Source organism: Tetrao urogallus, assembly GCF_951394365.1.
Source record: "Tetrao urogallus genome assembly, chromosome: 13".
In the NCBI taxonomy this organism is placed as follows: Eukaryota; Metazoa; Chordata; class Aves; order Galliformes; family Phasianidae; genus Tetrao; species Tetrao urogallus.
The window spans coordinates 16,906,669-16,929,001 of record NC_136826.1 but is presented as its reverse complement, the minus strand read 5'-3'; the positions used below and the strand labels follow the sequence as shown (position 1 = coordinate 16,929,001).

The window sequence follows — 22,333 nt, the reverse complement described above, 5'->3', positions numbered from 1 at the left end:
GTGCCCACATCCCGCCTGCATCTGTGCCATCACGCTGCTGGTGCTCAGCTGCGTGTGGTTGCAACACCTGAGCTGCTGCAGGGATGGCTCTCCATTCATTTATCATGCAGAGACGCAGCTGAAAGTTTCCTGCAAAGGGAGAGACTTTCTAGGTTGAAATCCATACCGGTCCCTGCACGATCATCTGCTGGACACAACGCATACGGCCCAAACATCCTCAGTGCAGGGCCTTGTGCAACCCAGGGATGGAATCTGTCCCTGTCTGCTATCTCTGCCTGCACCATCATCATAGACGCGTGCTAAATGCTCCCCATACCCAGGGGAGGTTTGCTCAGGCTCCTTGCTCCCATCCTGGGACCTGGGATTTCCTCCTATAGACACAAAGTCCTCTTGAGCTGAAAGATTTTACTTAGTTCCTACAAACGTCTGAAAGAAAAGTGTGTTTTTGTTGTTCCTGTTTGTAGAGACAGGCATTTCCTGGGTGCTTTGAAGCACACAGCAGCCACCCAGCACTTCTGCTGTGGAACTGGCCCTGAAAGAAGCCCTTGGCACAGCCCCAGAGTGTGCCCTACGAGCAGTGCAGCATAACCGCCCTCTGAATAACGCAGTGCTCTGAGGCACAGGGACCTGAGGGGCACGTAGAAAAGCCAAAGGGCTCACTTCGTTCCCAGGAAGCCAAGCAGAGCCCTGTGACAGGGAATGCCCAGCCAGGGGGCTGTGTGCTGCTATAGGGTTTCAGATCTCCTTGTCCTTTCTGTGAGCTTCAATGTGGCCGCAGCTGTTGCCGTCCCGTGCCAGCAAAGATTTGCAGCTCAGGTTACTTCGTGGAGGAAATGCTGAGGCGATGCTGGGGCTGAGCACTGCGGAGGGCCTGGCAGTGGGCAAGCAGAGCTCCCCAGCACCAGCAGAGCAGCAGCTGGGCCGTCCCTGTGCGCCTGCAGGAAATCAGGAGCGAACCACAGCACTGCTCCATCCTCACTGCACAGCTGTGGGTCAGCGGGAGGGAGCGAGGCTGCCGGAAACCACATGTGCACAGAGACACCAATGAGCTGCTGTGTCTGCAGCTCCCGGCCCAGCAAGGATGAGACCAAAGGTTGCAGTGTGGGGACAGGCTGAAGACACCTATTGCTAAGCAAGGATGGGCCGCAGGGGTCCGTAGCAGAGCCGATGCCTTTGATGTGCTTTACGGATGACGGCAGGAAGGAGATGAGAACAGACGATGGCAAAAGCACAGCATGAGGCTGCGCAGCCCTCATGGCTCCTCCAGCTCTGAGCTGGGGCTGTCAGCAGCCGTGGCCCCGTGGTGCTGCAGCCCATCCTGACCCGGAGCACAGCTCCAAGCACAGCACAAGTCCCTGGGCTGGCCGTGCCTTGGGAGCAGCGTGCAAGGAACGGCCAGCTGGGGATTACAAATAAAGCCCCTTTAGCTGATGTGCAATTAATTTGATAGAGCAGAGAACAAAAAGGAAATAGAGAAATTGAGCAAATTGTTTTCAAAATCCTTTTTTTTTTTTTTTTTTTTAAATCACCAAAAGGAGAACAGTTTGCCTGGGACTGGTCTGCCCTCGTGCACAGTGCTACCAGTGGTCTTCAAAACCAAAGGTGCTATGCATGCTGGAGCAACAACATCAACTACAGATGGTGATATTGTTTGGAAAGCTAAAGGAGAAAAAAGTTTGTAACTTTTGCAACAAGTACCTTGCAATAAGTAGCATAGGGCACAGCTATAGCTGAGGTGTCCAGCACAGAGCTGCAATTTTGAGCTTGCAGTACTGAGCATGAAAGCAAATGCAGCCTCACGAGGCAGTGGTGTGCCAGAAATGAAAAACTCCAGGCACAGATCTATGGGTGACCTTCATCTCCAACCATAAACACTGTCCTGCAGCTGGGCTGTCACCCCAGCACTCTGCTCTCACTGGGTGAGCATGCAGTAATACTGGGGCAGACTTTTCTTGCTGTATTCCAGGCTGATTCTCGCTCCCCAACGTAGTTCCACCTCCTCAGAGGTGAGCTGCTGCTTTACTCTAGTGCTCACTCACACAGATACTATTCCTCACCAGAAAGCACAGACAGTCCTTAGCAAGGAACTGCTCCAAAAAGAATCAAGTGCAGCCTGAAGATTCACTTTTCTCACCCTCAGCTGGCACCCAGCATGAAAACCTTCCTTTGGAGGGTGCTGTTGCCTTGAAGCAGTCCCTACAAGCATCACACAGAGCAGGGAGGCCAGGCACAGTGATGGAAGGAGGCCCCAAAGGCACAGCTCCACCAGGGCTGAGCTGCACTGCTTTCTTGCTCTCCTTTCAGTTGGCTCTGGCTCTCACAGCCATCAAACATGGGGAAAAAAAGGGGGGAATGGTGGCTCCGTTCAGCACGGCCACAGGAAACACCTTCTTTGGAGTTATGAAGGTGGTTCATGAGATAAAACCACCATTTGTGGCTTTCTATAATAAAAGGCAGCTTCTGGTGAGCTCCTGTGCGTCAGGAAGAAGAAAAGGAAATTGCTGTCTACCTGATGTGACAAAAGTACTGGTTCCAGCTGGATTGTCCAGATACACTTTGAATGCACTCATGCAGTATCAGTTCGTGATGGATTGAGGGCTGTACGAGTGCATTTTAACCAAGTTGATCAGGAACAACAGCAAAAGGCAGCGGTATCTCCTGTGACAGTTGAAATACTTTCTGTCTGCAGCTATTTAACAGCCAATGATCTGCAGAAGCACGCAGTCAGACACACTCTTCTGCTCACTGGCTGCATTTCAGCACATCTGGGCAGTGCTCAGACAGAACCCACTCTGTAGAGCTGCAGCAGCTGCCTTACCCAAGCAATGGCAGCAGCAGTGCTTCGGCAGCTCCAGGGTCTGGAATTGCTCTGGAGCGATGCAGCCCCTCTTGTTCCTGCACTCTGCCTTCAAAGCTTCTGCACTGCAAGCAGTCCATGGTGCCATTCCTTCCTGCCGAGTGCCTCTGCAAGCAGCAATAATGAATTCCTTTATGATTCCCTTCCCAGATCCTCAGTGCAGGTTTTCAGTTTCTTCCATCTTAGATGAGAGCAGCTCTTCCCAGCACTCAGTGGGACACAGCTTTAGTTTCTTCCTTTGCTGTCAACAGATCCTCCATTTTCACTGAAACCTGTATTAGATGAACATTGAGCAGTGCTAAATCTCCCCCCCTTTGTTACATCCATTTTCTCCCTTAGTAACCTGCCCATCCTCACCTGACACTTGAGGCAGTGGCTGGAGTACCCACATACTTGAGCTCTATGGCTTCCCCAAGGATCACAGAATGGCCAGGGTTGGAAGAGACCTCAAGGATCACGAAGCTCCAATCCCCCACCACAGGCAGGGCCACCAACCTCCACATTTCAGAGCAGCCCAGGCTGCCCAGGGCCCCATCCAACCTGGCCTTGAACACCTCCAGGGATGGACGGGGCATCACAGCCTCTCTGGGCAGCTGTTCCAGCACCTCACCGCTCTCTCTGTAAAGAACTTCCCTCAATACCCAACCAAGGCAGGGACTTCTTGCACAACTCACTAACAAACCAAGCAGAACAACAGGCAGAAGACTGAGACAACGCACACAGTTGAGTGTAACTTCACAGCTTCTTTTTACTATTTCCTATTTTGGAATCAAAATATCTATTTACCAGCCACTCTGCTTTAGGGAAAGCCTGTGACATTCCAGCCAGGAGGCAAAGAGCAGAGGCAGCTCCTCCACGAGGAGAGGCATTCTAGCCACATTTTTGGGGCTCTACTCAAGCAAAGACAGGTGAGAGCAGGTAAATCATAACCCCTCTCAGAAGCGCCATTAAATGCTGTATCAGCCAAGCATGCCAGATGCTCATGCTGCTGCTGTCAAACATGGAAATAAGCAATGGAAACAAGAGCAGCAGCTGTAATCTCTCTCCAATCGTTTATCAATCATGCAATTACAGGCTAATTACAATTAATCAAGTGACAGGTGTAAACCAATGAAAGCCTTCAGAACCACCATCTCACCCCTATTTTAACAGGGTACCTACAGGCCAAACCTGAGTTTCTAAAAGCTGTTGCCTTGGTACCGCATTCATCTGACAAATGCTTTCATCTTCCCTATTATTTTTAAGTCTGTAAGGCAGCTCCTCATGCTCTAAGGCTGCAACTCTCCCACACTTCTCCATCTAAACCTCTTCCTAAGCTCTCCTCCCCGCTCTCCCCTCTCCCCTGCCTCAACTCAAGAGCTCTAACTAAAGAAGAGAGGCAGTGAGGACTCCTGGCCCTGCAGATTCCCTCATGCATTGCACAACATTAAACACGCTGTCGCCACTGGCAGTGACAAGTGCTCAGCTTCCTGCCCCAAGCAGAGGTCAGAGCCCTACAGAAAGCCCTGCGTGCTGCTCAGGCTCTGATGTGGCACAAACAGCAGCGCCCTGCTGTCAGACAGCACTGAACACCGCAGTCCTGGTGATGCACCAACAAGCACCAACATTCAGCTTCTGTGCCTGCACTGCAGCCATCACCCACACGCATCACAGCTGCTCTTATTCTACTCTTCAGTGCTGAAGTTCTCATTCCAAAGCACAAACAAAACTCACTGGGTGACGAGGAGAACTGTTAGAAAATTCTCAGGGCTTAAAACCCCATTTATTGACCAACGCAGGATTTGCTCCATAATCTGATGCTTGACTTACTTTAATCCACACACATGCATTTTAGTGGAAAAGAAAAATACCCCAAAAACAGAAGAGACAGCACAGCAGATAAAAAAGGCTTAAAATCCACTTTAATAATGCATTCCTGTAACATTCCTCAGACAAACTCAAACTTGTTAGTGGGACAATTACAGCTTGTGTTCAAACAGTTTACACTAAATGAAAAAATCTTGTAGTACTTCTACACAAAAGACAGGCAAGGTTAAGATTATACAAACATTTGTTTCAGTTAAATCTTCAGCATGAGATACAGTATCTTTTGTCCAATAGATTGTACTTTACTACCAGTAAAAATAAACAGCGATACAACACATTATCAAAAAGTTCATCCCAACCAGATCCTCCCAGCCACTCAGGCTGCACACGACGGTCAACTACTTTAAAGAAACAGATGGTCCAGATAAAAAGAGTAACTACAAGTTAGGAGGAAAAAAAAAAAGAACAGAAATAAAATGAACATAAAGATCTCTCCAATTCACTGTATGATGGATCGTTTGGAGCAATATCAATTTACAGAATCACGGGAGCTGCAAAGTACCCAGATGCTGCCCTAGTTCTCCAGAGAATCCTTCCCTGTGCTACACTAAGGAAAGAATTAAAAAAAAAAAAGCCAAGACTTACTGCAGTTGTATCTAGTTCTGCCTCAGGACTCCAGCTGCAAACAGGACACCTGGAATGGTGAAGGCATCGCAGTCCTTGCCAGATTTTACCGTTAGAGAACAACGACGGCAGCCTCCCTGAATCCATTTTCACATTGAAAGTGTAGGAATGCACCACATGAAATTCTCTATAAAACGTTTCTCAGTCAGACTGCACTCCCCTCATCCTAGAGTGGCTTAACCAAAGCAGGCCCTAATCGACTATCCGGATACCCACCCCCTGAGTAGAACCCTGTACGGCCTGCCAAGATTCATTTCCTCTTTGGGGCAAGTGCAGGGGGCAGCTTCATCCTGTTAGTATCTGCGACGCTTGTTGGGGCCAAATTCCCCCCCTGGATTTCCTCTGTTGAAGGCAGGAGGGTTCCCTCCCATGGCTCCCAGGCCTTCCATCGTGCTGCCCTGCCCAAAGCGATCCGCAGGCGGTGGTGGAGTCTGTATTGAAGAAGCAAGATGGAAGACAGCAGTTAGAAGCCATTCTGATTGGTTCAAATCTTGTCCAAATCCTGCAATTTCCGTTTATCTTGCTATAAACTACCCTCAGCCATCAAAACTGACCCCAAAACCGGGCTGAGAAGGCTCTAATTGCAGTTCAGCATTGCAGGACCCTTCCCCACATATCCTGGAGTCGAGCATACTGGAAAGCAGCTCATACACCATCCCCAGCCACTGCCCTGCTGTGGAACGTGTGAGTAACAGTCTGGGAGAGGAATTTACATTTCCATCATATTTCCTCACCCAAACTGAATGTAAATGAGGAGCAGCACACTGATAACGCAGCACTATCACAATCCAGACGTAGACAATGCTGTGAATCCAAGATAAGTCTGAAATACTGATCCTGTGGCTTGCCCATATCCCTCTATTTCCATTCCTCGGTTCTCCCACCTCCCAGTTAAGGCAATGCTACTGCACAGCCTCTTCCTTCCAGCAGGGAGAAGAGCAAAGGATTGCTCAGCTTGGAAGGTACCTCACAAAGTCCCCATCCAACCTTTGCTCCAAGCTGAGTCAGCTGGGAGGGCAGATCAGGTCAGACACAGCTTCAGCCCATCTGGTCTGAAAAACACCCAAGGACTGGAATGCAGTGACTCAGTAAGTCAAACTAAGCACCTGGCCTGGACAAAGTTACCTAAAAAACTATCCATCTTTCTGGCCATTGGAGAAACAGCCCATTGCTTTTGGTCTGGGTGGCCTTACTCCAACATACTGATCTTAACACATTTTCTATTGTTTGTTTTGTTAGTTTGTTTGCTTTTTTATTTAAACAAGGATTATGAGCTGCTCGAGATGAATAAACCTGACTGGAAGAGCTGCCCTGTGAGAGGATCAATCCTCTGTCTGAGGGACAGGGATGACAGATGCCACCAAAGCAATTATCTGTTGCAAAGCCCTGCAGTAAAGCCCTCAATGCCTACCACCAGAGCTCCAATTCCTGAGCACCGTCCCTCCTTCCCAGTACAGCTACCAGGTCACCTCCACCCTACCCTATTTGCTTCACTGGACTGAACTTCACTTGCAAGATAAGAAAGCTCCCACAGTTGCAAGCTGCAGACACGGAGCATCACAGCTTTATCTTCATAGAAACAGTAACAGCCAAATGAGGGCCAGCAGTTCAATTTCCTCACCTTGCCAAGGCAGCCCTCAGCACAGTGCCTGTGTGCAGACACCGCTTCCCCAGTTAAACCTGACACCCCCAACAACTCCCACAGAACCTGAAGCAACACTTTTACCTCTCATTTGTAACAAGCCAGCACACCTGCGCAGTTACCATTCACCACTGAAACTCCTAATGCAGCAACTGTAACTCCTGTCTAAACACCCTGATGTTTCATTTGATCTCAGTGGTATCTCAACATCCCCCAGGATCAGATGTTATTCTTAGAAGCATTTTTCCTACACTCCTATGGAAATTTAGCAAACAGACTTTTTGCAAGCTAGCTGCAGCACGTAGTGACAAGTCTGTATGTTTCAGAACAACAGACTTCAGCTCCTATCAGCTCTGGAATTACGTTCCTTCGTCACTTCATTTCACGTCACTGGTACTGAAGCAGTTTGCGGGTTTCCTACGTAAGAGAAAATAAGCCAACTTTTCTCATCTTTTGCAAAGGATTTGTAATGAATGGAACTTCTGATTTCCATGAGCTGTATTGAAATTTTCAATTTGCATTCAGAATTCTCCCTAGGCCTTTCTCTTCGTAAGTCAGCAGTGGCATATCTCAGCTGGGAGGCTGCCTGAGGTTTCCAAACACTTAAGGTCTGTATGAGTGAGGACCATTGGAGGTCAATGGGGTGTAAACCTGCACTGTGCTCACAAGGATCTGGAGATCCACCCTTCACTTTGGCCAATCAAGCACTTCAGCTTTCTTTGCCCCACAAGAAGAGTCACAGAGACCTTTTGCAAATATACGCAGTTTAAAAATAAGATCTATATAAAACCTAAAAAAAGCAAATACACAAGCATAGCCACCACCGATTCTTTGCTCCTCACTTCCTAAGCAAATTATCTGAACTCACTTCTGCATCCTCATTATTACTGTAATCATTTCAGCTTATTAGCATGGGAACTTAGTGTTTTCAGAAATGAGTTTTGGACAGAACGCTCCTGAAAGCTCAGCTTTATGCTTCAAGATCCTGTGTCTCCAAACATTCTGAGTGCTTCCCAATAAACCATTTAAGAAATGGCTACAAATGACTGCTAGGATCCTTCTAACAAAGGTTTTAGCAGTACCTACATTCGAGGTAACGTAAGAAGGACGCTGTGGTTAAATCCTCAAAAACACCAACAAATAGCAAGATGAACTCAGACAGATCTCAGCAGCAGCCAGGTATTGGGTCTGGGGGGGGCAACAAGCCTCAAGAGCACAGTGCTGAGCAAGGGAAACAACATCATGCACGCTTCAAAGGTGCACAGCTGGAGATGCATTACCATTCCCATGGCTCCATCGGGTATCATGGCTCCAGGACCAGCTGCAGGAGGCGCAGCAGCAGGAACGTTGGTGCCACCCATCGCCCCTCTGTTGTTCATGCCAATGGTACCTGGAAAACAAAGCCTTATTTGTAGCAAACAAAGAGGAAGCTGGGGTCTCCTTGTCGCTCCAAAACCACAAAGCACCACATGAGCTTCCTGCAGTGTTGGATGCAGGGACAGAGTCCTGATTTACTAACGAGCGCTATTAGGTCACGATAAACTGGTTTTGCATTCCACTGTTATCTGAAGCTACAGCAAATTCTGATGGCCACCATTGCCATGAACCACTGCTCCATGGCCTTCTCACTCTTATGCACAAGGCCTGAAACTCCAGATCACGTAGTCAAAACATGGAAAGACACAACTGAGATTACTGCCTGGGATCAAGGGCAGGTTGGTTCACATTGTACCACTTTCTTTATCAGTACACATTTCTTATTCACATATGGGTCTGACAGCAATTTCAATCAAGACTTCTGCTCACTGAGCTTTCACATCTATACTGCCTCGCATGCAGCTTTTGTTGTATTTCCTGTAGTATAATTGCTTCCTGTCACTAACCTTAGAAACTGTCAGAGTAATTCTCTCCAAGGAGCAAATAAAACAAAACCACTCAACAAGTCACGGATTTTTGTAGAGAAGGAAATAAACATGCATAGAAATGAGGAGGGCCACAAAAAAACCCCAGCAACAACAAAGAAAACCATCAGACCACACTTACCTCCCATTCCCATCTGTCCCATTCGCATGTCTGGTGGCTCCCTCTGGAAAAGAGACTCATTTCAAACAATGAAGAAAACGGAGTTTTTCTTAATGAAGTCACAAATACGTTGTGTTCTGGGCTCTTTGTTACTGCACAGAAAAGTCATTCCTAGGGTGTATTTCAAGAGCAGATCTATTCTTTCATGGTACAACATCGAGCAGCAAAGCAAAGCTACGTGGAGGGACTGTACTAAACTGCTGCACAAAGAGATACCTGACACCTGCCTGGTGAGATCTGCTGAGCAGCAGTAACACACTGTAAAGAATCAGTGCTGCTACTTCCTCAGCATAGCTAAGAAGCTTTTCAGCTTTTCCTGTTGGAAGGAATTCAAGCTTACGTAACAAATGCAGCACTGGGCCACTTCTACAAAATGCCAGCCAGTGAGCTTAGGGCACACATCACACATACACCTCACCACACAGCCACGACCTCGGGAGGGCTTTCAAAGGGTAGATAGCAGCAGGACAAGGGGAAATGGCTTTAAATTGAGAGAGGGAAGATTGAGGCTGGATGTCAGGGGGAAGTTCTTTATAGAGAGAGTGGTGAGGTGCTGGAACAGCTGCCCAGAGAGGCTGTGGATGCCCTGTCCATCCCTGGAGGTGTTCAAGGCCAGGTTGGACGGGGCCCTGGGCAGCTATGAAATGTGGAGGTTGGTGGCTCTGCGTGTGGCAGGGGGTTGGAGACTCATGATCCTTGAGGTCCCTTCCAGCCCAGGCCATTCTGTGATTCTGTGAGACCTACATAAACAGCAGTTGGACAGTAACTGCATTAGCTACATTCTCCAGACAAAACTATTAAGATTAAAGGGAATCAACAAGTGAGCGTAGGATGTAGTGAGTACAGAGTCTCTCAACCAACATCTTAAGTATTCACAGAAAGCCCCATGCTGGGAAGGGCAAAATTCTACTGATGTGGATGCAGTGGGGAAGGGGCCGCTCGTACCGCGTCGGCAAAGTTCCCCTTGAAGCCTTCCTGCTGGCGCCTCATCATCTCTTCCTGCTGCCTTCTCATTTCTTCCTCACGGCGCCTGCGTTCTTCCTCTTGCCTGGAAAAAAGAGGTAAGGATGCTCAGCACAGCACACACCAGTCATTTGCATCACAGTGCTGCCTAGCAGGCTCTTGTTTTGGAGACGTGCTGCAGCGTTAAAAACACGGTTCTGCTGAAGCTGTAAGACATTAGGCACCTTGTGATGAAAACAAACATCCATGAGCAGTTCTCAACACGCTCAGTTTTAAGGAATTCATTATAAAAACAGACCCAAGCTCACCCATGTACACAGCAGCTCCAAGTACGTGCTAACTATGTGCAATACAGTGCATAAAAGCCAGATAATTCTCAAGCTCCTTGTATTACAGAAGTAAACTGGAGGACCACATGGAGCTTCTTACAATAACCCTGAGACAGCGAAGAGCTGGAATGGAGAGAGAAATGTCTGAGACTAAGTTACCTCCCAAATGAGAAGTCAGATAAGATACCAGATGGGGCTTCCCATCCTGCAGCATTAAAGCTGCTGCACAGATTCTCATTTTTTGACTCTGCCTTGGTCAAGGAGCTAAACTGAGATAGAGAATTAAAACAAACAAAAAAACCCAACCTAATACTACGCAGCGTCCTTCACCTTCAGAAGGAACTCTTCCATCCTAAACCAGATGTACACTCCCCCTATTAACAGAAAAGGCCAGAAACAACAGCCCCTCTTTAGGTAGCAATTAAGTTGTCCGCTTGAGCAATTAGTGAACTGGAGAAGCTTTCTTCCGTATCGTAACAGACCCACAGTTTCAGAACTGCCTCCTCACCTGATTTCCAACTGTTTACGTTTCTGTACTTCCTGGTTATGCAATTCCTCCATCCTCCTCAGCTCCTCCTGGCGTCTCATTAAATCTGTGAAAGATGACAGATCCGCAGTTGGTTAAAATCAAGCAGCCGTGCCACAGCTCAGCTTCAGCAGGCTCCATCAGCCTACTGAGCCACTCATCCTGGGATGCTGGAGGGTCTTGATCTGCCATTACAGTTATCTCAGACTGGTACCTTGCCTCATGAGCATAACTTGGTGCTCATGGCGAGCTGCTTCCATTTCCATTTCCAGCTTCTCTCGAGCTTCCTTGATGTTACGATCTACCTGCTCTTGCTGCTGCTTCTCCATCTCTATTAGAGCCTTCCAACGCATGGCATACTCATACTCAAAGCTGCCAGGCTGTGCAAACCGAGGAGGTTGCTCACGCTCCCTGTCAAGCAAGGAAGAGCCAGTGAATGCTTCAACAAAGCGAAGAGGAACTAAGAAAAAAAATAACTGTTTGTGTGCAAATGCAGTGGCAGATCCTTTTGTCAGTTAGAAATGCGTCTCACTGCAACAAACAGGAAACCTCTGTGCCCCCTGTTTTTGCACAAATAGCTGTGCTTTTGATGCCACTTCTTCCCCCCTCGAAAAACTGCTGTTATTGAAAGAAGAAATTTAGGCAGAAAACAAGCGCCCTGTCATCTCCCATACCAAGTAATGACACTGTGTTCCTAAGACACCAAGATACTGGGTGAAGGAAATTCAGACATTCTCTTGAATCAAACAGGCTTTGCTCCTGCTGCACATCTTATGGACAGGTTTACCCCAGAAACACACAAAGCCCAAAGGTGCAAGTTCACCTTGCTGATTTCTGCACCCCTGCACCTGGAGCATGCATCTCTTCCTCATGCATCCTCAGGGCTCCTGCAGCTCTCATTCTCCTTACTTGTAAAATGTATGACCTCACATGGTTTACTGATTCCACTGCCGTGACCACACGATACCTGCTTACACCAGGAAGCCCTCAAAGACAGTGGCCTTCCTCCTGCACAGCCCTATAATCCCTTAATGCTCTTCACACTATTCCTTCTGTCTTCACTGTGACTTTAAGTCTCTTTTTTTCTCCAGACTGTCCATAGTGCTTAGAGCTAATAATTTAAGTCTCTGTTTCAGCTTCTCATCCGACCAAGGAGAACACACCCCAACCTGACACCATTTTCTACTCCAAGAACAGAAGCAGACAAACACTTATAAAGAAGTACATAGAGGCTGCCAGTCTCATCCAGCAGAGTGGATCCAGAAACACCACTTCCTTTCAGCTCACCAGGGCAAGGGAACAGTGCATGAGCACCTTCCTAAGGCTCAAGCAGGACAATGTCCTGGAGCCCACAGTGTCCCCTGTGGAAAGCACATACTTGTGATACTGCTGGTTTTTGATGACAAGTTTTTCTGGTAGCCCCTCTTCATCATCATATTGATCCATGGGCTCCACAGTCACAGGCCGAGGGAATCTATAAAGAAAAGATGAGATGCTTTGAGGACAACTCTAGAATAAGCCTGCATTACAGGAAACCCTGTACACGAAGTCTGAACCTATAAAATACTGCTTTTAGTGCTGCTCAATGAAATTCAGAGCAGTCAGGGATCTGAACCAAAGTGAAACCTGAATTTTCTCCCCCTTTCTTCCCTTGCTACATGACCAACCACGGGCTGTGCGTGTCCTGTTCACAGCTGCCTATGGTGAGGAGTAACACTACTCCTTGCTGCAGATCACTGGCTGTACCACTCACACCCTCTTGGAGAGATCACCACATGCTGTTTGTTACTGCCAAACAGCAGAGCTCTGCCAGCTCCTGTTGGGCCCTGCCTTAATCTCCCTAGAAATCCACTGGCATGCTTCACAACAGACACTGCACCTGAGAGCTTCTGCCCTCCTCATCTCTGCGTGAAGAAGAAAATTAATTAATAATACCAATTATCTCACAATCAGCTTCCCACTGCAGCACAGACACCACTCGCACCCTCAGCTTCTCTTTCTTAACCCATTTGCCACAGCTTTGGAAATGGAAGAAGCAGTCATGCTATGCTGAGGAGCAAGCAGTGCTCAGGCTCCAGTAGAAAGACAGGACACGAGAGGCTGAAGGTCCACAGCAGTTTTCCAGCTTAAGGTGATATATGCCAGTATCAACTGCCTTATTTTCCAATGTGAACTCATCTATTCCAGCCAGCTCATGTAGCTGCTGCTTTGTCCTAGTTCATGGCAGTAAATAACTCCAATCACAACCAAACCACATGTAGAAATAAGCAACAAACTGGCTCCTCATCCCACATAATAAAAACCAGTGCAGAGTGCTAGAAAAAGAGTGAGCATTGCCCCCCAGGTGCTCTCTCTTACATACTGGCAGTGCTCAATTTGTTTTCATGGTTCTTTCAGACTACATATTTCTGAATCAGCAAGAAGGCAGGGAGTAAATAATGCAAATGAACTGAGAGAGCCCCAGAGCACCCTGGCAGCAACCCTGCTGCTGAGAACTGCAACTCCAATGGCTGCTCCCAAAGAGTCTCAGGCAGGAAACTGCAATGGGAAAACAAAACAAAAACAACAGAAAGCTGCTTTTTGAAACTGAATGCATTGAATACTGCTGTGCCATACACAGCTTCCCACTCCTCAAGAAAAAGGAGAGAAGTGAGAGCACAATGATCACAAAATTACTTCTGAAATTATCAATACAGCTCAACTTCAGGCAGTGTTTCATTATTAAATTCTAGGGACACACACAGAAGAAACAGTTTCTACTCTCAAAATACCAAAGATGGCCAACCACCCCCCATTTTTAAAGCAACAAGGAGTGCTCCATGGAGATATCCAGGGTCAGTCACTCACTTGTGCACATTCACATGATGTCCTCTGTTGCCTTACGGTATTTAAGCACGAGGAAAATTATTTCACTACTGCTAAACCCAGAACAACCCACCCATCTGACCAGCAGCTCAGACAGATCCGTGCTCGCAGAGCAGCAGACCAGCACTCTGTCTCAGCAGCACTCACAGCGTGGATCCCAGCCCCGCACCAGCGTGCACAATTAACACCCTGAGCTTTGTTTCCAGCCAGTGCCATGGGTGGTTTCTGAAGCACCTCTTGCTTGTTACAAGATGCTTCAATTGCTCTAAGGCACCTTTATCTACCAGGAGCTCACTGGGCAGCTTTGCACGCTGACCCCACCAGCAGGCTTTCCAAAAGGAAGATTTGAGGCTCGAGTTTCAGCATATGTTCACTCTTGCTGGAAAAGAAGCTAAGTAAAATTCTCCCTGGGCAAACGATCTCTTGCCCCATGGCTCATCTGCCCCCACTGCTTCTAAGAAACATTGCTCACAAGCCAACAGCACCCATCAACCTGCACACATCCATGCAACTCCTCGCCCTCCACACTTACGTCGTCAGCAGGAAAGAGCCATCACTACATCTGTCCAGGGCTTTCCTGGCAGCAGGCTTCCCTGAGAACTCCACAATGCCTTTCCCAGAGGATCGCCCTCTGTCATCCACAATCACCACAGCCCTTTCCACCTGGCCAAACACCGAGAAGGCTTCCTCCAGGAGCTCATTGGACACGAACTGAGGCAGGTTCCTGACTGTCAGCGATGCGCTGTGGCACGCAAAGCGCACCCTGAGCTGCTTCCCACGGAGAGGCATGTTGTCTAGTTCCACTTTTGCAATCTCTGCCAGAGTGCGAGTTTCCTGAAGATAAAAAGTCACCATTGAAGCTCTCAGAGCAGCATGGAATCAGCTACGTACACAACTGTCACAGACGTTTCCCCTGAGCATTTCATTGAGAAGACAGCATTTTAAAACATGCCCTCATAGCCATTCTCTGCTGTCAATGGCTCTGAAGACACACATAGAGTTTGGAGGGGAAAAAGAAACATTAGATGGAAGCCTTATCCAGTAACCAGTAGTAACAAAGCAAACAAGTTATCATTATCTATCAGATGTAACTCAATTAGAGCAACAGAGTCTTCTAAGAAATGCGCTTATTAATTTGTTTTAAATAGTAACAATTAAAGTGTCACACATTGTTCAAGGAAACTTGCTGTGTGACAATCCATGAAAGACATCCTACTCCAGATTCATATACATCACTGCCAAGAAGTTTGTGCTACAGTAAAATGCCCAAAGACTCTGGAACTTCCCACTCACAGTGGGGCTTTCAGACAGACAGCACCTGAGCCACAGGTCTGAGAACCGTTCTGTTATGTCTGCAGCTCACTCTCCGCCCTCCCAGCCATATTTCAAGGTGATTATCTGGAGGCTTTCCCCCACCTCCAAAGCATTTGTCACCCCAGTAATGTTGTGTGATGCTCTGTGTTCACAGACACATCACGTTTGTGCCCTTCCAGGAGACAGAAGTCTACCTGCTCTGTAACAGCACTGTTCATGTTTTCCTTCTATCAGCTGATTCCAGAATAACTCCACTAACATCTCTGCATCCTGCCACAAGCTGCCTGAATTCACACACCTTACACCATGCTCCAGACAAACCACTTGGAGAAGCTAATCCATGATCCCAGGTCACTGAACACCAGCAGCTCAGTGAGCAAGATATCTGCACATCTGTACTCGAAGCTCTGACACCCCTCTGCTGTTCACTGCCACCAAAACACCCCTAGGGCAGCAGGGCACTCACCAGCCTGATGAAGCCAAAGCCTTTGTCCTTGTGTATGAAGACTTCCCCTGCCTTGCCATACTTCTCAAATAACTTTCTCATCTCTTCCTCTGTAATGTCTGGGGGCAGATTGCCCACAAAGAGGCGGCTTCTTTGGGTGAAGGTTTTTTCCCCAGGTTTCCGGAAATTCTTCAGGTCGATGGTCAGGCCTTCATCTGAGGGGAATAAGGTACACAGCTGCTCTACAGTTGGGGGGATAAATTCCATTAGGTTTCGTCACAGTGAACACAGAGACACAGGACAAATACAGGCAATACCACCCCCTCACTCAGGTCTCAAACCCCCCCAGCCATCTCTTCAGCAATAGGAGGATTCTATTTCACAACAAAGGTTTTTCTTAAAGAAAACCTGCCTGAATCTCATCAACAGCAGTGAAATACAGTTTAGAACTGAAAAAAAAAAAAAATAACAGAAACGCCAGAGCTTGGAGTAACGTGAGAGTTTTCACTCAGCTTTGGAGATCTGCCTAAGACGACTGGCCCACAATAAAAGCAATTGCAGTCACACTACAGGATTTTGCTGTTACAACCTGAATGATTACAGGGAAGCTGCAGTTCGACCAGCAATCAGGTATTGTGCTGCAAACAACCCAGAGCACCAAAAAGAAATACGTAGAGGAGTTAGCTTTGCTCAGACAGGTGACATTTTAGATGGATGGTACTGAACAGGATGGGATTTGGGTTCCAGAGCCTTGGGTTCCAAGCTGAAGAGAAGGCTGGGATGGTGAAAATAACAAAAACATATAAACAGCCCCTTAGGTGAGACCTCAGACAAATTACAGAGTTCGTTACACAAAATCTGTATTTCCTAAGTAATGCCACATCTAACAATAATAAACAGCAGTGCTTACATCAACACCCTCAATCCCACATGCACTCTTTAGCCCTCAGTTCAGCAAGAATCTAGCATGACCCTGGAAGCTGCAGATCCCACGTGAAGGTTGCCTGACTCTGCCCCCTTTCTTAAAGGCATACAGGAGCCCTCCACAAGCTGTGGGAAGGTATTTCACGCTTTTTAATTCCTCTCTTCTATTTATTTGACACCAGCACTCTACACATCGAGCCCTCCCCCAATTGCTTTGCAAAGGAGACACTTCATGGCCACAAGAAATAAACCCGAGTGGTTTGATTCAAACAAGAGTGTGATACTGACCAGAATGGGCTGTGCATGCAGACAGTGGCTAAGGACCACACTTTTATGAGTACAAGCACTCCTCTACAACTAAAGAAGTGAGACTGACGTATCTATAGAGAACAGTAAGTTCTTTACATCATGCAGAAATCACAAGGTGAAGTGCTTTGTTCTGTGAACTTCTCCAGGCCACTACCAAAAGTATTTGGGTTCAACTGCAAGGCCTGTGATTTAACTGAGCATCACTGTTCCACCTTAATTAGATCAGAGGGATGCAAGATGCAGGCTGCCCCTCCGAGTTGACCTCCTAAGAACACACTGATGACTGCTGTAGTGTTTCCAGACTAACTGGAAGCACAGCAGTCGGCCACCCTGTTCTACCATCTCCCATGAACCTGCTTAACAGGATCACTTCATAAAAAACCCATGCATTTTTTATTAGCCTGCTGTCTGCCTGCATGGGGGTGAGAGGGGCTCCTTTCAACCTGCAAGGAGGACAAAAAAAACCAAGGGAACCGTGCATAAGGAACACAACTGGAGGGGCAGTGAGCTCAGAAAACGCTTCTGAGAAAGCGAAGCGCAGGTGTGACTTTGGGATCTTTGTTTTGAAAACTGAGCAGAAAGACTTCAACAGAAAAAACTGGAATACAACCAGAGCACCTGCTCCCATCCCGCCAACACGATGGGGCTGCACTGAACTACACTTGTGGCCCACGGGGCCGGGTTGGACAGGGCTCCATTAGCACACAGTGCTTCAGCTCAGAACCACTCTCTGAACACCAACTGACGGAGCCGCAGCCCGTGCTGATTAAGAACTCTGATAAGAACTCAGAAACACCCTCAAGTAGAGAGAAACGCAGCACTGAGGGCAGCTGTTTGTGCACAGTGAGGCATTCTTACGTGCTCCTGAGCATCTCGGGGACCTTCCATGGTAAAACTGAGTTTTTGTGGCTGTGAACAACAGTGCTGAGGGGAACAAGGCTCAGTGGGCACAAGTGGACACAATGAGCCCAGAAATCTTTTATAAGATTTACAACCTAAGCGATTCTATGACTCTAAGGACAACTGTGTCTGCAGAGAGAGCAGCTCTGCTTCCTTCACATTTAAGGAAAAGCGCATTGAGAAACCCTTTTGTGGAAAGAGAGTAAAAAAGGAACGGGCTGAACGCTGCCTGAATTCATCTGCGGGGATGGAAACACCACTAAGAACTGAAAGCCTTCAAAGTGCATGCGAATTTCCCCGGAGAACCCCGCACAAAAAGGAACCCTTTTTCTTCACTTCACCCAGAGGGTGGTGAGGCACTGGAACAGGTTGCCCAAGGAGGTTGTGGATGCCCCATCCCTGCAGGCATTCAAGGCCAGGCTGGATGTGGCTCTGGGCAGCCTGGTCTGCTGGCTGGCGACCCTGCACACAGCAGGGGGTTGGAACTAGATGAGCACCGTGGTCCTTTGCAACCCAGGCCATTCTACGATCCTACCAACCCGCACAAAAAGGAACCCATAGACACAACGAGAGCGGCAGCCCCGATCCCAGGCGCTGCGGGACTCACTCTGGCTGTTGGCCTGCTGCCCGTTGGCGGGGATGGAGGGCGGCGGGTGCTGCTGGTGTTGGTGCTGGTGCTGCTTCCGCGGCGCATGGTTTTGTTTGTCCATGTTGAAGCCCTTGTTGCCCTGCATCTTGCCCACCTGCGGGGGGACACGCACCGATAGGCGGCGGCTCCGAGGCTCCGCGGCCCCGAACCCCTCCGGCAGCGCCTCGGCGAGGCTCGGCGGCCGCGTGCGGCGGCGGGGCGGGGCGGGCCGCGCTAGGCCGCGGAAGGCCTCGGCGGCGGAGACCGAGCCGGCGCGCCCGGCCCCGCGGCGGAACGGCCCCGAGCGGTGGCCCCGCGCCGGCCGCGGCCTCACCTGGCGGCGGACGGCGGCGACGAGGAGAATCGCGGCCCTTCGGCCCCGCAGCGGCCCTGAGAGCAGCGCGCGCGCGGCCGGAACTCGCGCAACCTAACCTCGCGGCCTCCACCCGCGCTCCCATTGGCCTCCCCGCCGCGAACGCCGCGCTCCCATTGGTCGCGCGCGCCGCCACTCACCGGCCTATCGTGGCGGGGCGGGCCGAGGCGGGCCGGCGGCTCTTTGCGAGGAGCCGATTGGCCGCGTTTCGGCGGCGGCCCGCAGCGCGCGCTGCCAATCACCGCGGCGGGCATCACGCTGGGTTGAGAGGCGAGCAGAGAGACAAAGGAGACGAGCGAGCGGCCGGCGGGCGCCGCGCAGGCGTTGTGAGGCGAACGGCCGCACAGGCGCAGTAAGGACCGAGGGCTTTAAAGGGACCGCGGCGCCTTCGAGCGCGTGCGGCGTCGTGCGCGCGCGCGCGCGCGGTGTCTCCCCCCCTCCACTCTCCTCACAACCGCGTGCGCGTGCCCGGGCGGGTGGCGGGAACGCCGTGAGGGGAGCGGGGCGGCCCGGCCCGTAAGTACCCGAAGCCCGAGTGGAACCTGGGGTCTCCTCGCGGAACCGCGGGGCCTCCGGGGACCGTCGTCGGCCACGGGGCTCCGCGGGGCGGCCGCAGGTGCTCGCGTTCGGTCCGCAGCCGTTCAATAAAGCCCTCCGCTTCCCTCAGCGACACGCAGCGCTCGGGCGTCTCGCAGCCCTCACGGGGTTCTCCTCGCCTCCGCCAGCCTCAGCCCCGCTCCCCGGAGACAAAAAGCGAGCGGGCGGCTCCGGGCACGGCAGGTGGCTGCGAGCGGCGTCCCGAGGCGGGGCGGGGAGCCCGGCGGCGTCCCGGGCGGGGGGCGTCGCTGTGGGGGGAGGGGAGTCCGCGGTGGGGGCGGGGCGCGGGCGGCGGGCGCGGGCCGGGGGCTGCCCCTCCCGGGGGCGGTGCCGTGTCCCGGGCCCCCGCGGAAGCCCCGCCCGGCCGCGCTGTCACTCACCGCCCCGGGGAGACGCTCCAGCTCCGGGGGAGGCGGCGGTGGCGACGGCGCCCGGAGCGGGCCGGGGGGCTCCTCCCGCGCGGAGGTAGAGGCGGGAGCGGAGCGGCCGGGCTGGGCCACCTGGGGCGGCGGCGGACTCGGGGCCGTGCGGCGAGAGGGTTAACGGGGGGGGGAGCGGGACGGCGATACGCTGTGCGCCGTGCGAGCAGTCCTGCGGGGATCGAGGTGCCCCGTTCCGGTCCGCGCCGCGTCCCCCGCGCAGCGCCGTGCCCCCGCCGGGGTGCGGCCGCTGCCCGCGCTCGGCTCCGCGCTGTCGCTTCTCTCGGTCCCGCTCCTGCGATCAACTCCGCTCCGGGTTTTCCGTCCGCCCGGCGGAGTGCGGGGCTGCCGCGCCGCTCCCGGGCTCGCGTTCCGTTCCGCGTTTTTGAGGCCGCCGCTCAGCGGCCAGTCTCGCGAGCCCCGGCCCCGCCGCAACCAATGGGGATCCGTCCCTCGCTTGGCGCAGCCAATGGGGAGCTGCCTCCCCCCCACCTCGGGCTGCGGCGCGCTGAGGGCTCCGAGCGGCGCCTCCATTTAAAGGGGCCGCGACCCGAATCCGGGCTCTGGGCAAAACGGGCGGCGCAGCGCTGGGCAGCCCCAGGTACGAGCGGCGCCGCCCGCGGGCACCTCTATGCGGACAGCGCGGGGCCGAGGACTGAAAGGCATGGGGTGCGGCGATCACATCGAGGCGCCCTGTGGTGGGGGGCCGTTGCTCGTCCATGGGGGGCGGGGCGGGCGCGTGCGGAGCGGGGTCCGGGTGGGGGGCGGGGTCCCCCCGCAGGATGGGGGGCGGAGCGCTCGCCCGGCGGGAGGAGGCGGGTTTGCCGCTGGGCGAGGGGGCGGGGTCGGCTGTAAGCGCCCCTGCCGGTGGTGGCCGCTGGGGGGCGCCGTAAGGCGGGGTGGGAAGGTGGCAGCGCCCCCTCGCGGCCACCACGGGGCGGTGCGCTCCGCCGCGCCGAGGCCGGGCGTGCCTGCACACAGCCAGCGCTCTGCTAACGGGAGCGCGGCCCGGTGCGCGTGGTTGCTTGGACACGGCGTCTGTCTGCCCGTCCGTCCGCGAGAAGGTGTGGGAGGCCCCTGAACCCCGTGCATCGCCCTGCTCGGTAGCGCCGGTGCCACGGCCCTGGCTCTGGTTGGCACTGACAGGGCTGGGAGCTGCGTGCGGCCGCACGGGGACGGGCTCAGCTCTGAGATCGCTCGATGGGGTCAGCGTGGAGTGCTGGTGGGGACGGGAGGATCAGCCTCCTGCTCAGAAATGGTCTCTGGGGTCTGCTGTTGTGATGAGCTGCTCCGTTCCTGCTCCTTCCTTCCCTCAGCCCTAGCTCTCATTCAAGGCTGTGATGTATTTATCTCTCGCTGCCACTGCATTCCCCAAGAAGACTTCAGACCTGCCTTCTCTCAGATCGCCCTCCGATCCCAGGGTCAAACCTGAGATAAGAGCACAGCTCTGCCCCCGCCCCCAGGGCTGCCACCTCTCAGCCAGCAGCTGATGGCTCTGCTTGCTGTACTCCCATACTCTGCCCACACTTCCCCTTCGTTTGGGGGATGCAGCTTGGCACAGCCATTGGCGCACAGTGATAGCAGGGCACACCTGTCTCTTGGCAGCCCTGGCACGGAGCGAGGGGCCGAGGCTGAGCCCACAGCCTGCCTTGGGTTGCAGATCCTTGTGAGATGGCCAGTGGTTTGGGGATGCGCGGCCCTGATGGACACGTGTGCTGTCAGAAGCCTCTTGTGTAGAGAGCGGTGAAAGCAAAATGAGGGAAGAATGTGGTTGGCTGCAGCTATGACAATTAGTCTTGTTATCTGAATGGAGATTGTGTTAGGATAGCATTGTTTTAATCTTGGTAGCGTGTTCAAAGTGCAAACTTCTTCCTTCCCCTGCTGGCAGCACAGGTTGGGAAAGGGCAGTACTTGAGACCGTCCTTCCCAGCCCTCTTTGGACTCAGCCATTGGTCTGTGCAGTGCAGCATCACTGCAATCAGTTTTACAGTGCACGGGGGTGAAGCATCCCAAGGCTGACACTGCTTTTAGGGGACCCGATGATGGGGACCTTGTAGAGGAACCTGGGACTGCAGGAAGGGCTGACTACATCTCATCTTGCGCTTCAGTCGTTTCGGATCTCTAAGGCTTCTTAAGGAGAGCTTTGTTTTGCTCTCACAGGTACATTCTCCCTGAGAATTCTCTCCTGTTGTTTCCTCTCTCTTCCCACCATGATAAGTTTCAGGCAAAAAACAGCAGGAGGACAGAATGGGCTTCAGGTCTGCATCCCAGCTGCTCACAGCGGAGCTGCCTTCAGAGGAGGCTGCTGAGGGCTTTGTCTTGTTGAGCACTGAGGAACTCCGGGGCTGAGCTGCCCCTCATGTCCCTTAGGGTTCCCAATCACTTGTTGTGCATGGAACCCCCCTCTCCTGCTCCCAGGTGGCTGTGACTTCTGTGGGGAAGTCCAGGACTGTGTTGGGTGCTGTGACGTGCTCCAGCCGCATTTAGCGACAGGAAGAGAGATGGGCATTTTTCTTGGACCAATCTCCATTTCTGTCTTTTAATCAGCACCTTAAGGTCATTAAGGCAGCTTCGTCAGGTGCTGCTCAAGTATGCTGTGCACCTCCTTGCTTTTTTTGCTGGGCATCAGGTGGTGCTCACACAGGTTTTTAACCCCTTGTGTATAACAGG

The 22,333-nt window shown here is 51.7% G+C and overlaps 1 protein-coding gene across 2 annotated transcripts; it reads right to left on the bottom strand.

Moving 5' to 3' along the window:
- Window positions 1–5,640: 5,640 nt before the first annotated feature.
- NONO (non-POU domain containing octamer binding) lies at window positions 5,641–18,901 on the bottom strand (the record flags this gene model as incomplete). Of its 2 annotated transcripts, XM_079542070.1 has the most annotated exons (11): window positions 5,641–5,778; window positions 8,270–8,379; window positions 9,033–9,075; window positions 10,017–10,119; window positions 10,872–10,956; window positions 11,104–11,300; window positions 12,268–12,363; window positions 14,287–14,588; window positions 15,535–15,755; window positions 18,254–18,389; window positions 18,788–18,901. In XM_079542070.1, the coding sequence occupies 11 exons, from the start codon at window positions 18,899–18,901 to the stop codon at window positions 5,641–5,643; spliced, it is 1,545 nt and encodes a 514-aa protein (XP_079398196.1). The 2 variants fall into 2 exon arrangements, with proteins under 2 accessions (XP_079398196.1, XP_079398197.1); XM_079542071.1 differs by lacking the exon at window positions 18,788–18,901 and having other exon boundaries at window positions 15,535–15,728; window positions 18,254–18,380.
- Window positions 18,902–22,333: the final 3,432 nt, after the last annotated feature.